This window comes from Aulostomus chinensis, chromosome 12, assembly GCF_037954235.1.
Source record: "Aulostomus chinensis isolate RoL2024-O1b breed Wild chromosome 12, RoL_Achi_v1.0, whole genome shotgun sequence".
Lineage (NCBI taxonomy): Eukaryota > Metazoa > Chordata > Actinopteri > Syngnathiformes > Aulostomidae > Aulostomus > Aulostomus chinensis.
Genome location: NC_141331.1, coordinates 3360869 through 3377054, shown reverse-complemented (window position 1 = coordinate 3377054; position 16186 = coordinate 3360869). Strand labels below are relative to the sequence as shown.

Sequence of the window (16186 nt, the reverse complement as noted above, 5' to 3'; positions counted from 1 at the left end):
CCTAAAGCTATTACTGGCCCTGATAATAACCAAGCTCGAATGTAAAGGTGGAGGAATTACCCTGAAAGCAGCCGAGGTCTCATTGGGTTAATAACTGTGTTTGTTTTCCTCCACAGATGCTGGCTCGGGATCAGGAGACGACGGTAAGATTACTCATCTCCTCCTCTGCTCCAGCTCCACATGCAGCGCTTTCTTAATGTCTTTCTTTGGGCTCATTGTCATCACCCACAGAAACGATATTTCATTGTTGGCTTGCCCAGTTATGCAGCTCGGCAGCTTCTGAATGTGAACGAACTCAGATTTTGTTCTCAGAAAACCGCCTGAAACAAACTTTTGCTGCAACGCCGTTGACAAGATGTCATTTCTAGAAGCAGGCAAGTTGTTCATTTTCCTCTGTTTCTTTTGGATCACTCAGTTGTTAAGAAATAGTCGTTTGATCTGTTTCACAGTGGTTTTGGGCTGTTACTTTGCAGAGTGATGAATACTTGTAGACTGCAAACAAACTAAAGTCATTTACAGGTTGAAATAATGAAATTACTGTCGAATGAGACAGCAGGTTGTGGATAACGTGCTGTTTTAGATTTTTTCTGTGTGTGCCAGTGAATTGTAGGTGATGGCAAACCAACAAGATGAGGATAATGAATGCATCTCAAGTTTTCTTTGGTGTAGAAGAGGAGAAATTGGTGCTCTCAGTGTAGGAGAGCTCCCAGCCTCCGTGTCCGTCACACGCTGCCTGCTCTTCATCCGTTCACTCACATGTTTGCAGTAGCTACATGTGTGCGTGAGAACAACTGCTCAAGGTCAGGGGTTGGAGGTATGACAGAAGGTGTTTCTGCTCCTGCGGGATGGCAGCTCCTCGTCCTCTGATGAAAACCTGTCATTCGTCTCCTTGAGGTGTAAATGTTCTTCTTTTTTGTTGCATTAGTGTGATCCACACACCCTGTGTCTCACTAGAGGATTTATAAACCTATTTAAGGACAAATCACTAACTCAGAGACGGGTAGAAAAGGCATAAAAATGACCTCTTGTTGGCTAGCTTGTTGAATGCACTCGTTTTAGTGGCTCATGGTGCAGCTACCAGAGTTTTGTTTCAGTTTAATGTCATTTAAGTCTGTTTTTCTTCAAAAATCAAGCAACTGAAATCAGGATTATTGCCTGCGTACCTGGACGTCTCGCCGCTCTGACTCTCGTTCTCACAACACCTCATTGCTCATTGGATGGGAGAATGAGGAAGCGTTTGGACGGATGTTTGACACAGTTTGACTGAAGTTGGTTGATATCAGTTGAACGTGTCACCAGACGGAGACCGAAGACTCCCAGCCGTAGCGTCGACGGCACACAGCGGGGGGGTCAAGCCCATCCGTCAGTGGATGTTTGCTCACATGTTTACTCTTGTCCTGCTCTGTCTCTCCTCCTGTGTGTTTACTCGCGTCATTCCTTCATTAACTCTCGTGCATGCAGCAGCTTCACCGACTCCATATGAGACGGAGATTGGGAAAGAGATTATTACCCCCAAAAAAGATGAGGAATGAGCGGAAATGAAACTGGTGTTAGGTCAACCAAAGAGAGCGAGGGAGGCAGGCTGGAGGAGTGTGTGTGTGTGTGTGTGTGGGGGGGGGGGGGGGGGGGTATGGACAAAGAAATGGCCTGAGGAAAATGGCAAAATAGATAAGAGAACTGAGGAAACAGACGAGACAACATGAGAAGGGCGGGGGGGCAAAGGGGGGGGGGTGATAAGCAACAGAAGTGAGGAGCCACAAGATAACGAGGAACAAGACAAACAGACATGTTTTCATGTACATAGAAACTTGTTATGTGAGCATCACGAAGCATGCAGGCGGAAACCAGCCTGCTGCCCCCCAACAAGCAGACACTGTACAAGCAGTGACATCAACCGGTAATCGTGCAGAAGCGGCAGGCGTCATCTCGTGTCCACTCGAAGGCGTGAAGTCTCATGATGTCATTAGAAGCTGGGTGAAATCCGTACAGAGAGATGGAGGGGGCGGTGGCATGAGAGGAGACTGACGACGGTGGGGGCCTTCACTGCTGTTTGGTGGCTGTTGGTTGACGGGATGGTTGAACACCGGCACATCTGGAACAGCTGTAGCAGGAGCTGGCCGCTGATTCATGTTGCTGACTTCCTGTTGTCATTGAAACAGTGTTGGTTTGAGACTTCACCAGCGTGTGCTGGCTTGATCAGACAGCTGGTTGGCTTAAACTGATGATGATGATGATGATGATGATGACATCCCACTGCATGTTTTATTTTCCTGTTCTTGTTGCTAGTAATATCTTGAATGTGTGTTGGTTCTGTAGTGAACTAAAGACACACTTCCCTGGATTCTTTGACATTGTGGCTGTCGTGCATTTAGGGTGCATCCTCTCACCCCATATTAGTGATGTGGCACCGAACCTCGACCTTTGCCCAACAAGATGGTTTCCCTCCATCCTCGTTGGACGTCTGAGGCCAGTTTGAAGAAACTCTCTCAAGGGGTTGCTGAGATACGAATGGACTGACGGATGGGAGACAGGAAAAGGTTTTAAGATGTTGTTCAAGATTAATACCCCATCTTTGAAATGATGCAGTTGAATTACAGTTAGTGAACATTTAAAAACTAAAACAACCTTGAAATGTTCCTGCGCAGACAAAATGTTGGGGAATTTAATAAATATCGCAGGTGAAGTCTGGAAAATACAGTGAGTTGTCACAGGAAGCACATGACGTGTGAGCCATGGAATTAGTAGAAAAACAGGAGTGACACAGCAAAACCGTGTAGATGCGCCTGCAGGGCAGCGGTCGGCCTGGTCAAAGCTCCCTCCTAGCCAAGGAGAAGACAGGAATTTTCCTCATGAAAGTTCACTTCCAGAGACCTCTGGCTGACTTGAAGTAGAAGCAAAACCGTCTGCGTTCTCAAAACGTCAGATGGGTTTGACGAATCGATCATTCACGAATAAAAGAGACAATTAAGAAAAACTAGCCGGGGGCAGATGGCGTTTGTCTGCAGCCGAGGAGTGAGGGCAAGGACGGGATGAGGAGAAACACACATCCACCCGAGGAAGATAGAATCATAGCGGAGGTCAAAAGCAAGGGAGAGATACAGCAGGAGACACAGGAAGGAAGGAGGAAGGGAAGCTGGCAGAGGTGGTGGAAGACAAGAGCTGCGGGTGTTTTATGTGCAGGGGAGAAGGTTAAAGAAAGTGCCTGTAAAAAGCAGCTTGGACTCCTATTGAAGAAACTGGCAGTAAAGAACCATCCTGGTAAAAATCAAATGTATTTTAATGGCCAATGATAAATCCACACACATAAAGCTCCGGCCAGCTGGATCGTTGCCAGTTTTATAGGCTGCATGTGTGTGTGTGTACGTGTGTGTACGTGTGTGTACATGTGTGTTTGTGTTGTCGTTTTTATCCGATAAGTAAGAACACAAGTTGTCCCTGTGCAGGGAAAGACCCTTAGGACATGAGTCCGGTCACATGGCCCCTGTAGTCAGAATCAGACATTTGTCCAAATCAAATTGTACAGTGGGGAAATTGAATTGCACTCACAAGACCATGAAAGGACAAAGGAGACCAAAGCTTTAAACCTAGAAGCTTTCTTTGGTTGTCAGCAGTCCGGTCTATTTTTAAACCAGTTCCACAGCCAGCAGCTCATAAAAAGAGACTCGCACTGATAAAAGGACTATTGATTTTTATCTGTCTTTAATTACTCTGTGGCATGTATTCATTTGACGCAAAGTAAAATGCAATCTCACCAGTTTCCAATCAGTGTAAATGAATGGAAGCGCGTGCGCCAAGCGGTTGTTCTGTATGTAGCCAATAGCATCTAAATGTGACGCCGTAACGTGGATATTTTTTGTCTGGCCTCAAGAATTGTGATGCACCACTTTGTCTACGTCAGTGCCCGCAGTATCAGAATTCTCCAGAAATTAAACAGCCGACACTCAATAAGCAACATTGCATCATCACGTAGGACCAGTTTCATTGTCTGACTTGAGTTTCCATTCCACAACCGAGATATAAAAAGGGTCTTCTGGGTATTTTGACATTGATGATTGTTGTGTTGTTGTGTTACAGTGAGTGAACATCGTCGATCGGACCGCAGCTAACAATTGTTGCTTGGTTGATTAATCCGTTGATTATTTTTGAAGTCAATCCATCAGTCAGTCTCTCTGGAACGTGACAAGAACATGTAAAAAAGATAATAATGATAACAGTAATAACAGTAATAATAGTAATAATACCCATCGCACTTTCCCAGAGCCCAAAGTGATGAGTTCAAACTTTTCTTGCTCATCAAACACCCCCAAACCCAAAGGCCGACAGACCTCATCGACAGAATGACAGCAACACCCCTCAGGAACGAGTTATTGGACATTTTTTGTATGAAAAGCAATCAAATGATCAACAGATTACCAGACCAGTTAGCGGTTAATTACTTGCAGCTGACCGATCGGGTTTGAGTTGAGGCTCAGTCGTGGTGGGCGGAATCCTTCCGTCTCCTCGGGAAGCGGAGCTGTTGCTGAGCAGACGTCACCGCCGTACTGGCGAGGAGCTTCACACTCCCACCCTCTCCGCTGCAGCTCCACCGGTGCACGCAGGGGCAAATGTGCTGCCCCTGCGGCTTCCCGCCGTCCACAGCCGTGGTTCTGCTGATGTAGAGGCTGAGGTTGCCATTACACCGCTGTGACATTGCCGTGACCTCGGGTCTGTAGCGTGACTCATCACGGGCCGGAACGCTGGTATCAGAGAAACGATGGTGGAGCCGTAACTGGAAACTCAGTCACGTGTGAACGGGGAGTTCAGGAGGGGGCTGAGTTCACACCACCCCAGGGCCCCTCGACTCACCATCACAAGCTTGTTTGTCAAGTATTTGTTGTTAGCTTGAGTTCACGAGGCCATGAGTTCTTGAGGAATTTGAAGTATTGAGTGTACAACAGGATGAGAAGAGAAGTTTGTGAAGGCTTCTCACCGTTTAGCTGCTCTTGGTCTTTGGTCTCCTTTCAGCTGCCATCAACAAACTGATGGCAAACAAGAAGTCGTGTTGGCAAAACAAACTTTTATTGACTTTATGACAGCTAAAGGTGAGGATTTAAACCTCCAATTATCACCTTGTGCTGAAGTATCACTTTAATTACTATCTCTAATGAGGCTTTTGTTTGTTTTTTTTCTCTCTGTGCTGTTTTTAATGAGCCTGTTGAGACGACAAAGAGCACAAAAACATGACAAGACATGCTAGCAAGGAAGAACCCAGTCCGTTCCAGGAAATCAGGCCTGGAAGACACAAGAACTGCCCTTCTTACCAGGATAGTGTCATAAGATGATGTCATCCTGTGGTAGCGGTGAGCGGGAGACCCTCCGCTATTGTTGGTACGCACGTGGCAGTCCAGCGGGGGCTCGTGGTATCGAAATGTGCTTTAAGAACACAAACGTCATGGCATCCTCATTCAGGAGGTGTAACACGGACTCCGCTGCGCTCCGAGAGCACTGTTAGTCGATTATTGATGTCATTAAAAAAAAAAACAGCCAAATGTCCTCTCGGTTTGTGCTGCCTTTGTGGCTTTTTCAGATAAATATTAAATGCAAAAATCCTCAAGTAGACCTCAATCAGCCCCAAATAGAAGCAGCTAGAACACTTGTTAAGAGCCAGCAGGATATTACAGCCCGAAGCCCGAGATTTAAGCTCTGTCATTCTCTGCGGGCCGCTGGCATTAAAGTGACCTATTTCACGGCAGATTCGAAGGGTAACTCTTATCTAAATGAAGTGCTTTGTCAAGGTCAAAACACTGTCCCATAACTTATCACAGCCATTTTCCCCTTTGAATGGTTAAAAAAACGACTCCATTATGAGATCTTAGCAGCGGGGCTGTCTGCAGTCTAATTACCAGTATTTATTAGACCTTCTTCTGAGAGCCTCTCAGTCTTTTCATCAACCTGATTCCCTTTGTGTCTCTCTCTCTAATTATATTCCGAGGTTTGTTTTGGCTGAGACTCTGTAAGCGCGCGTCTTCCTTTATTATCCCGACCATTATCCTGTCATTCCATGGGTGGTGGTGGTGATAGAAACGTCGCTGCCTGATTTATACGCGGCGTGTCTGTCTGCTCGTGCACCACCTTGTCTCCTCCATTCATCTCACATTTACTTTTGTAAGGGTTGACTAATGAAAAGATAAACGCCGCGCTGGGTTTAACTGAAATACAATAGCATGATTTGGGTAATTAATCTAATGATCAGACCCCCCAACACTATGGATTTGCAAGCACTTCATTTATTTGAATTAATGAACTGTGGTGCAATTAGTAATTCGATTTCAATTGATCTCCCATTGTTGCCGGGAAGCGGCGTAGAAATAAATGAATATATGTTGTGGCACCCCGCACATAATTGTTTTATTGACTCTCAATTGTGGAGCAAGATCATCAAAATTCATAGGAGGATTGTTTACTATATACTCCAGGATAATTAGCTGACTTCAGACATAATGAAGATTAATCTGCGCTTATGATATTCTTTCTACCGCAGTTTTTATGCTGTGAAGGGAGGAAGATGACCCCATTTAACCTGTTTGAGCGACAGGCTCAGGAAAACACACACCCATGTGCACACGTGCGTTGATATTATTCAGCTGATGCCAATATTATCTATTAATCTAAAAAAAAACAACTCGTCAAAATATTTGCAGTTTCTAAGTTCTGAAAAAACAAACTGTGGCTTTTACAGAGGTCATGTGTTTCTCCGTTGACGAGGCGTTTGGCTCCACCTGTAATATTTACCACATTGATCCTTCGTCATCGACAACAGATGACAAGCAAAGAAGAAACGGAACCGGGATGAATCACCAGCCTCCGCGAACATTTGACAAAGTGCGGTGTTGGTTTGATGTCGCTGTGCTGATCGTAGAGGGGACGTAAAGGTACGTCTGTAGAACCTCTGCAGCAACGCAGTATTTCATTTCTAAATGGCATTTTGACGCACAATCATCCCCAAGCAAACATTGTACCTTCCTGTGGCATGAATATTTCAGTGTGCGAGTAATTTCATGAATAAAGGTTTCAATCAGTTCCAGCCAAGGAAGGCAGACGACCCCATGAAAGCGCTGGAAGAGCAGAGAATCCCGGTTCCCGTCTTTCCTGCCTCAAACAGCCTCCACAATGACGAGCTGCTGCCCCAGTCACACTGCCATTGCTATGGTAACCAAGTTAGAGGTTTAGGGAAGTGAGTAATCTAATCTTCCCACTTTGTGGCCCAGCGATAAGGTCCGCCACCGCCAGCCCACCCACGTGCGCCTGTGTGCGTGTGTGTGTTTGTGTGTGTCCCACTTGGTCATTCCACGCTGCACGTCTTACTCACACACACACATTCACAGGACCTATCTAGCCAATATGTTCCACCCTAATAGGCAGGTGAAAGCCGAAGGGCAGATAGGCTCCCAGCCTCGTTGAGAAGTCTGAGCCTTACTGGGCTTGACATTCTGCACCAATATCCTCCAGATTAAAGGAGAGCTGCACTGTTGTGAGCGGGAAACTTTTACTTGTTTTCAGATATGTGGACAGTATCGGGTCATCATCCCGCGCATTACAGTGACAGTGAGCTGAATAACAAGCGTCTCCTGACTGACGGCAGGGAGGAACGCAGGACTACTTCTGTTCACTTGACCTAATTACTGCTGGGGGTGCAGTACTAGTGACCCTCCCTCCCCATCACTGCTCCCAAAACAACCACAGAAGTGTGACTCTTGAAACCCTCCGGCTTTATCAAATTTTGCGAGTCCATGTTGCCGCTCCTCTCGTGGAAAATCAGTCAGGTTTGTCTTTGTTAGAGTAGAACCACAGCAGTCCTTCAGACATCAAGCTCCTGCTGTGCTGCCGGCGCGGGCGCCACCGGGTTTGGCTGACGCTCCAGAGCTGCAGCAGTTCCTCAAACCACAAAGGGAATATAACGTTCAGATGTTCAAAGAATGAAAAACGTGACGCTAAAACTGAACAAAGGATTGTGTGAAACACCACAAGCGCTGGGTGGCAGCCTGGGCTTGAGGGTGTGAGGTCAAAGGTCAGGTCCTCCTGCTCCAGCCACCTCCTCCAGGTAGAGCGACCTGCTCTCATCTTCCAGTGACCCGTCCATTCCAGCCACTAGATGGCATGTATATAAGGGGATGAAGTTGCCATAGCAACTGCCAGGTGTGTGTGTGTGTGTTTTTGTGTGTGTGGGAAACAGAGAGGGTGAGGAGGGCGGCTTTGATGTCCGACTGCTTTTTCAGTTTCCCAACAACATCTGGAGCTTGTTGTACCATTGGAAGGGTTTTGTGTGTAACGTAGTCGTTGTCGCTGTGGCTGTGGATGTGGGTTTACACGAGGGACGCCACGCCAAACCCTCAAAACTGAACCGTGAAATGCATTCTTTTAGTACAACATGGAAACCAAACATTAGATTGTGTGTGTGTGTGTGTGTGTCCACTGCGCCTGCGCACACACACACACACACACACACGGCTCACTAGCTCCGCCCTGGAAGAATTGATGAATAGTTGCCCAGTGAATATGGAAGAGTATTTCTAATTGGAATGTCGATCATTCGAGGAGATGACGCGTCCTTGAGAGGGAATGGTTTTCACAGCACTGTTAAAGTTGGACTTTGAGGATCTGTGTTTTCTGCTTTTATATTTTTGGAGCGTTTCTAAAATAAACAACAACAAAACGAACTGGCCGGTGGACTTGATGAACCCTTCCGCCTCTCGTTGGGCTTGAGAGGGGTGATGTCATCAGACATTTACCCTTCAAGAGGGAAATATTGACCGTGGAAAGTTGTAATCCAATCAGATCTCAATCAGATTGAAGAAGTTGTTCATGTAGCTGCAGCTGAAGATAGTGAGGTAACGGCGTTTTACCTTTGTTTTTTGATGACAGCGTCCCTGAGGCATCACGTAGACCTCCTATGTTAATGTCCTACTGGTAGAAATGGCTCTTAATAACAGCCAGTTGGTGGCGCTAACATTAGCATCAACGACTGAGGATGTGAAAAGTACATGAAAAAAAGAGTGGGTGGGGGGAGCAAAATAAATCCTGCAAACATTACCAGAATCATTTGTTGCTAGAATTAAATTCAGCAGGTTAATCAGCAGCTTTGTCCACATGGACACGTTTCACACACAAACACGATGTGATGTTCACCGTACGTCAAGTCCCCGGCTTTAAATCGATCCTTCTCGCCGAGCATACGTTCAGGCCGCGCACATGAGAACGGCTCGGCAGATAAGCCTTTATTTTGGCACGGGGATAACGTTGTAATCTAGACCGAGAGGGAAAGGATCTGCAAATGAGATAGAAGCAAAGTCGTTAGATCCCTTCATCTCACGCTCTCCCTCTCTCCTTCTCTCTCGCTCTCTCTCTCTTTCCCTCCCTCCCTCCTTCTCTCTCTTGTTTCTATCTCTCACCTCTGCAGCTCGTGCTCTCCCTTCTCCTCTCCACAGGAACACATCCAATCACACGACTGAAATTATTATCAAAATTCCCAGTGTGTGTGTGTGTGTGTGTGTGTGTGTGTGTGTGTACATGCATGCATGGGGGGACTCTGAATGAAATGACTTTGGGTGGTTCAGACAGTATGTGGTGTGAGGAGGGAATGTAAGTGGCAGCGGCGGTGTGTCAGAGCTATCAGTGGAGGTGGATTGAAGAGTGGGAAGGAGGCTGATGAGAACAGCAGGGTCACCTTTGGGCCAGCCCTCCATCTCACCAGCATCAGGGATTTCATAATCATATATATTTTTGTCATCCTGAAAGTAATGCAACAGTGCCCAGATGGAGAGAGGTGCGAGACGGGGGAAAGATTGCTTCCAATCAGAGCCCACGGAGAGGGAGGGATGGACAGATTGTGAGAGAGATGGGAGGATACGACTATTTCCTGTAATGGCAGGATTTGCCCCGGATTTAGAGAGGGGAACAGGGGGATCGGGTGGGCACTTTAGGACAGAATTTAAGGAGTGTGTGAGTGGGTCTTTTCCCAGAAGGATTTTAAATGGGTGCTGTTGTAAACTGTCTCCTCCAGGGTGGAGGGGTTGTTGTTAACCTGCCTGTCTGAGTTCCTGAGCTGATAGAAACTTCTTTACTCAAGTAGACATGCAGATCCCTGTGTATTAACAGTAATGAGTAACTGTCACCCACTCCGTGCGCTCTGGGCTACCAGGAAACTGCTCCAGGAGCGAGACCACCCCAACTGACAGGGTCAGGTACCAGGTGAAGCCTCGCCACCAGCCACATAGCCACCTAGCCACCAGCTATCTGGAAGAATGGAAAATAACAGTTTCTAATGCATGTGTGTGTGTGGTGAACCACTAAACTACAGAACACATCATGTGACCAACCCAGTGCTGCCAAGCTGGTCTGTGTGAACCCCTGGAGAGACTTGACCTCCAGCAGAAGATGGCTTGACACACGTAACAAGAAATCTCAGAGAACTGACCAGGTCGCAGGCTGAGTGTCTCAGGAAACCACAAGGCTGGTTGTAGAGCTGGGCTGTGAGTCCAAGTCTGCGGTAAATACTTCCTCCTGCTTGCATCTGCGTGTGGGCTCCCCTGCCTCCCCCGCCACAAAAAAAACCCCTCCCAAACATACAGAGGAAATACACCACAAATATTAGGCAGATCCTATCTCCGTCTTGCAGTAAATCCTGGTGTGCTATATATCAGCATGATGCTATTCAGCTATGTTGTGCCGTAACCATTTGCTGTACACACGGTCTCACAGTAGAGCTGTCAGGGCTGCAGCCGCGGTCGTCAGGGAAGCAGATAGGATGTCCCAGATAAATGATGGCTGATAATCCGTCATGCGGCAGCGGAGACATCCTCCCGCCCCTTCGGCCTTTCCAGTGGATTTTGGTCATGCCTTGTGTAAGCCTGATAACAAACATCTGCAGCTGCACTTGTCTCAGCCGCGCTGAAACTGGAACATTACAACTGAATAGTTTTATGCCCAATTTCTTCCCAGCAATCCAACGTGTTTCGGTCACCGTGGTGACGCGCCTCTGAGGTTGTTCCTTCTCTTGTTGGCCAACAACGCGTTTCTTACACCAGAGCAATTTGAGCTCCCGCGGATGTTTTTGGCCCGGACGTAGGAACAAAGAGCAGAAGAGGAAGGAAAAGTAGATGCAACGAGTGTGCACGGAGAAACAGCTGCCACAATCTCACTTTGAAATCTAATGTTGAATACAGTCACCATATGAAAAATTAAAGTACAGTGTTGGAAGAATATTGAAAGAAAATTTGCATCAACAAACAGAATTTTTCTTCTCCTCTGCATTGTTCCAGAATCCTCTGGAGTCACCTTGAGAAGTCTTGAGCAGGCGTCCGTCTCTATTTTTTGACAGCACAAATGAGCGTTCCCCTCCCTCGCTCTTTAGAGGGGTTTGATGGCGCTGCGCTCCATATTTGAATATCTGAAGGCTGTTTATTTCAACACTCCTCCGAAGAGGTTGAATCTCTTGTGTCACTGAAGTGTGTCTGCGGGGGGGTGCAGGATCCCTGTGTTGCTCCTGGAGGAGGCTCAGCGCGATTACGTCACGGGTGAAGATCATTTTTGGCAGGAGAGGGACCGTCCGCGCTCACGTCTGAACTGGGATGCTTTGGATTACACAGATTTGAGCCTTTGGACGAAGATTATTTGGCTTCTGCGTGATGAGGAAAGGCCGACCTTTGGAAATCTCAGTTAACAATGCATGATACTTGTTCACGTTTCCTCCACAAACATGCGTGGCACTCAGGACTGAGCGGAACAACTTAGACACGTTACGTAGTGGCGTTAGAATGAGGAGGGCAAGTTCACCATTTTTGTTTGTTGTTGCATGGAGGAGCAACAAATGAACGAAGAGAAAAGTAATAAAAGCCCCAATAATCAAACGAACAAGATGCTCAACTCAAAATGTAACACAATTTATTGATTTGACAAAACACTCATTTTTGATCAATTTGGTTTCATATTCATGTCTGTTTTCCATCTCTGTTCCCACATGTGCTGAGCCCTGTATTTGCTCAGTATCTTGACTGGGGGGGGGTCTGCTGGTGGTTCTGCCGGAGTGACCAAGACAGGACCGTATGAGTCAGAGGGAGGTCAGCCCCCGACATGCAGCTCCGACGTCGCGCTGGACCGTCTTTGAGTCCGTCACTCTCGGTGATAACTTCATTAAACGAGGACGTTAGCGGCGGAGCAGGAACGTCCATCAGAATCGCGGCTGCTGCTTTTACCTCTGGCGTGTCGGAGCTCTGTGGACGGCTGTCTGGGTGCTTCTGTGCGCTTCTCCCCGTCTCTGATTAGCTCTGCAGGGACGGTCTTATCGTGAAACACTGCTTCAGCAGGACGAAGGACTCACTCTCTGCCAGTGTTTTACAGTCCGTTAGCTTGATCGCTCGCTCACTGTCAGGCCCGCGGTGTTGCTGCCTCGGTCTCATGTCTCAGATCAGGTGCGTCAAGCAGCTGATCAGCCTGCTGAACCTCTACAAGTCAGCAGCTAGCTGGTTGAGAGGGTGGGGGTTGAGGGAGGATTTTATCATAAAACGTCCCCTGGGACTTAAAAGATGAACTGAAAAGATCCTGCAGGTCAAAGGTCAAAAGCCAGGGTCACCTCACGTGTTGGCGAAATCTGTCTTATTCTCCTTGATGTGATTTCCCAGGAACACCGTGAGGGGATTTCTTTTGGTCTGGCACAAATGTCCGCAAGGACATGAACTGAATGCATTTTGCTGATTTTAAAAAGGTGAAAGGTCAAGGTCATATTTTTAGGCCAATTGTGTTTGAGGTTTGTGCTCCTGAAGAACCTCCGGGGGTCCCAAGAACAGCAGCATGACAACACCTCCGTCTCTGCTCTGTAGCGGATCCTCGCCCTCATGCGCAGTTGTGGGGTTCCATCGTTCTCGAGTGTTCAACACTTCAGCTCTTTCTGTGGTAGGGAACAACACGACTTTCATAATTTTCACTCCATGTTTTGGACAAATTCCATGATGCCTCCTCCTCCCTCCGCTCGTATCCTCCTCTCTCGGATGGCTTCGCTCCGACTTCTGGTCCGCTCCTCAATCCTCCATCCCCTGTTGCTCTCTCTTTAGCCCCGGCCAATGCTCCGGTGGTCGTTTGCACGCAGGATTAGCCATCAGCTTTCTCCTCCTCCTTCACCCCTGAGACCAAACCCTGCCACCACTCACCACCATCCGGCTGTCCGCGGCTCCTCTCCAACACTTGGTAGCGGGAGATTGGCCCCGCAGGCGGAGATAAAATGTGGCGGTTTGGGGCTCGGTGGGCAGCCAGCTGACACCGGTGGAGTTAGTGCAGAGTGGTTGCAGGTCGGACGCTGACATTTCCTGAGAATTTATGCCACCTGCATAATGGAGCAGGCAGGTGATAGAGACAGAAGAGGCATTAGCGTGCCAAGATTACCCGTGTGTGTGTGTGTGTGTGTGTGTGTGTGTGTGTGTGTGTGTGTGTGTGTGTGTGTGCCTTGAAGGCGAGAGTGGACACTTCATGAAGAGTCGGGGAGCGTTTTATTGCAGGAAGCTCCTATTTTGATTCAGTCTTGATTTTCCAACTCGAGTCTATGATAACGCGGTTCTCTGGTGCCCTGAGGAGAGCTTGCAGGAGTCACTCTTCATCTTTGAGGTGCGATTTTGGTGGGCCTTTAGCTTACTTTGCACAAGAAATACAATACAAAACTGAATTAATTTGCAGCTGAGAGAAAATAACATGTTGGTGTGCTTTGGTTAATTTGTGGTAACAAGAAGTTATATCTTGGGGCGGCCCGGTGGAGCAGTGGTCCTCACTGTCGCCTCACAGCAAGAAGGTTGTGGGTGGAGCCCCAGTTGGAGCACGGGGTTTTTCTGGGTGAGTCTCCATGTTCTCCCTGTTCCTGCTGGGTTCTCTCTGGTACTCCAGCTTCCTCCACAGTCCAAAGACATCAAGAGGGACCAGGTTAATCCAGACTCTAAATTGACCGTAAGCGTGGCTGGGAGAGCCAATGGTTGTCTGTCTCTATGTGTTGGCCCTGCCCTGGACTGGTGACCTGTCCAGGGGGAAGGCTGCTGGGATAGGCTCCACCCCCACCACCCTGAACAGGAGAGGGAGAACATGGATGAATGGATGGACAGGCTGCAACTAAAAGGGAATTCGGTGGCTTTTGTTGAGTATCAGGATCTCCTTCCTCTTGACCGGAGCATCGTCAAGCTAAGACGACCTTGGCGTGGTTTATCTTGATGTCTTTGTCGATGGTGAATAGGAGAGGGTCAGAGGCTGATCTTCTCCAGACACTCCTCGGTTTTCAGTTTTTAATTTGATGATCTGTCTTCAATGAAATGGTCTCCCGGGAGCAGTCACATACCTGTGCTGAGAGGATTCCCCGCCATAATGTGTCACTTGTCTGAGACTGGGTCAAACACATTCCCATAGATACCGGAGTATCCATGCAGTATTAGTAACAGCAGTCAGTGTAACCTTGGACAGATCAACAGTTCCAGCTTCAAAAACGTCAGGACAGATTCAAATATCAAATTAGTCCAAATTGAATCAGAAGTTCCCAAAAACAGATTCGTCATGGAGGGAAGATTTATTACAGATTTGCCTCTAAGTTTCATTTGTTTTACCTATAAAATTGGCAAGTACATGTACTTCATGTTACCGCTCCAGCCAGTTCTTGGACGAACACATAAATGCTGTATTTGCACATCCTTGTAAAAGGTGTCTGCTATCCAGCTCTTCTCTTCCCGTGACGTCAGTTACCAGCGCTTCCAGATCCACTGCTCGCCAGGCTTTGTCAGGCCCCTCACATCTCACACCGTCAGCGCCATTTAGCTTCTGCATCAGAGTCTTCAACTAACTCCTCCGCGCAGGAAGGCCGCCATCGTCACCTAACCGTCCCCACGTCGATGCCTCTCTGCAGGATCGCCTCTCTGAATAGAAGCTCAAATGCAGCTGTCAGGCCTTAACAACACGCTTTCAATGCAGAACTGAAGCCAAGAGTCGAAATTAGAAACTAAAATGTAAAATTTGAAAAGGAAGTGGAGAAAAATGTCTCGCAAAGAAGCCCATTATCTAGTCAGAGGGCAGAAGACCAGGTGCCTGTGCACGCATGTGGGTTTTAACTATCTGAGCCAGTCAAACCAGTTGGATATGTTCCAAAATTACTTTTTTTTTGAGTAAACACATTATACATATACATATATATATATATATATATATATATATATATATATACATATAATGTATATGTGTGTGTGTGTGTGTGTGTGTGTGTGTGTATATATATATATATACACATATAATGTATATATGTGTGTGTATATATATATATATATATATATATATATACACACACACATATAATGTATATATATACACACACATATAATGTATATATGTGTGTGTATATATATATGTATGTATGTATATGTGTTTCACAGTAAGTTTCTTGTCCTGGTAATTTTGCTTTGGGCGCACAGCACCAGTAATAAATCAACACATAATGAGGGGAGAGGGTAGTTGTGCTACTATAAATCAATCTCTTGATGGCCTCTATCTCAATATGCTAAGTTTGAACATTTGCAAAAGGAAACTTATTGTTCAGCATTTGTTCACATTCGTTTAGAGTCAAAACTGCTGTGAACTGCGGCAGTTTTTATCATTTTCCTTTTGCAAAACTGATCTTAGTCGTATGTCAGCTCCCCGGTGGGGAATATTTCCAACCAGGATGCTCGAATTGTGGATCATTTCTAAATACCAGCCTCAGTGAATCCCTCATGTCTGACTTGTTATTGTCAGTGTTTTTAATTGTTTATCAAAGAGTATTTCACTGAAGGAATGACAGACGATGAGGTTACCAGCAGGATGCTTCTTCAGGTGTTTAACTTAGAGGTCTGCTGAGTTCAGACACCTCCAGCTCTTACTTGCTGCTATTGTCTAAATAATCCTTTACAGTTCTGTGCAGGATTGAGGTTTTCATCTTTTTTTTCTGTTTGATTAGGCGTTTACGTGCCCTGCAGTATCCTGGGTTCCACTGGTGGTTGCAACGGGCATGAAAACATGGTGTTATCTTTGGAATTCAGCTTGAAATTTAGATGAAATTTGAACTTGGACCAATGCCTGCTTTATTTAATAAGTGGCTTTGAAAGAAGTTAAAACAATAAGTCAGCTGGGATCCATTTAGGCTCTCGAACGCCAACTG

The 16186-nt window shown here is 46.7% G+C and overlaps 1 protein-coding gene across 2 annotated transcripts in view; it reads left to right on the top strand.

The window, feature by feature from the left end:
- tmeff2a (transmembrane protein with EGF-like and two follistatin-like domains 2a) overlaps nucleotides 1-16186 on the top strand; it is a 109256-nt gene that overhangs the window by 56703 nt on the left and 36367 nt on the right. For both annotated transcript variants that reach the window (XM_086219681.1, XM_086219682.1), the window contains exon 4: nucleotides 117-143. In XM_086219681.1, the coding sequence (XP_086075807.1) occupies nucleotides 117-143 (27 nt within the window). The remainder of the gene's footprint in view (nucleotides 1-116; nucleotides 144-16186) is intronic.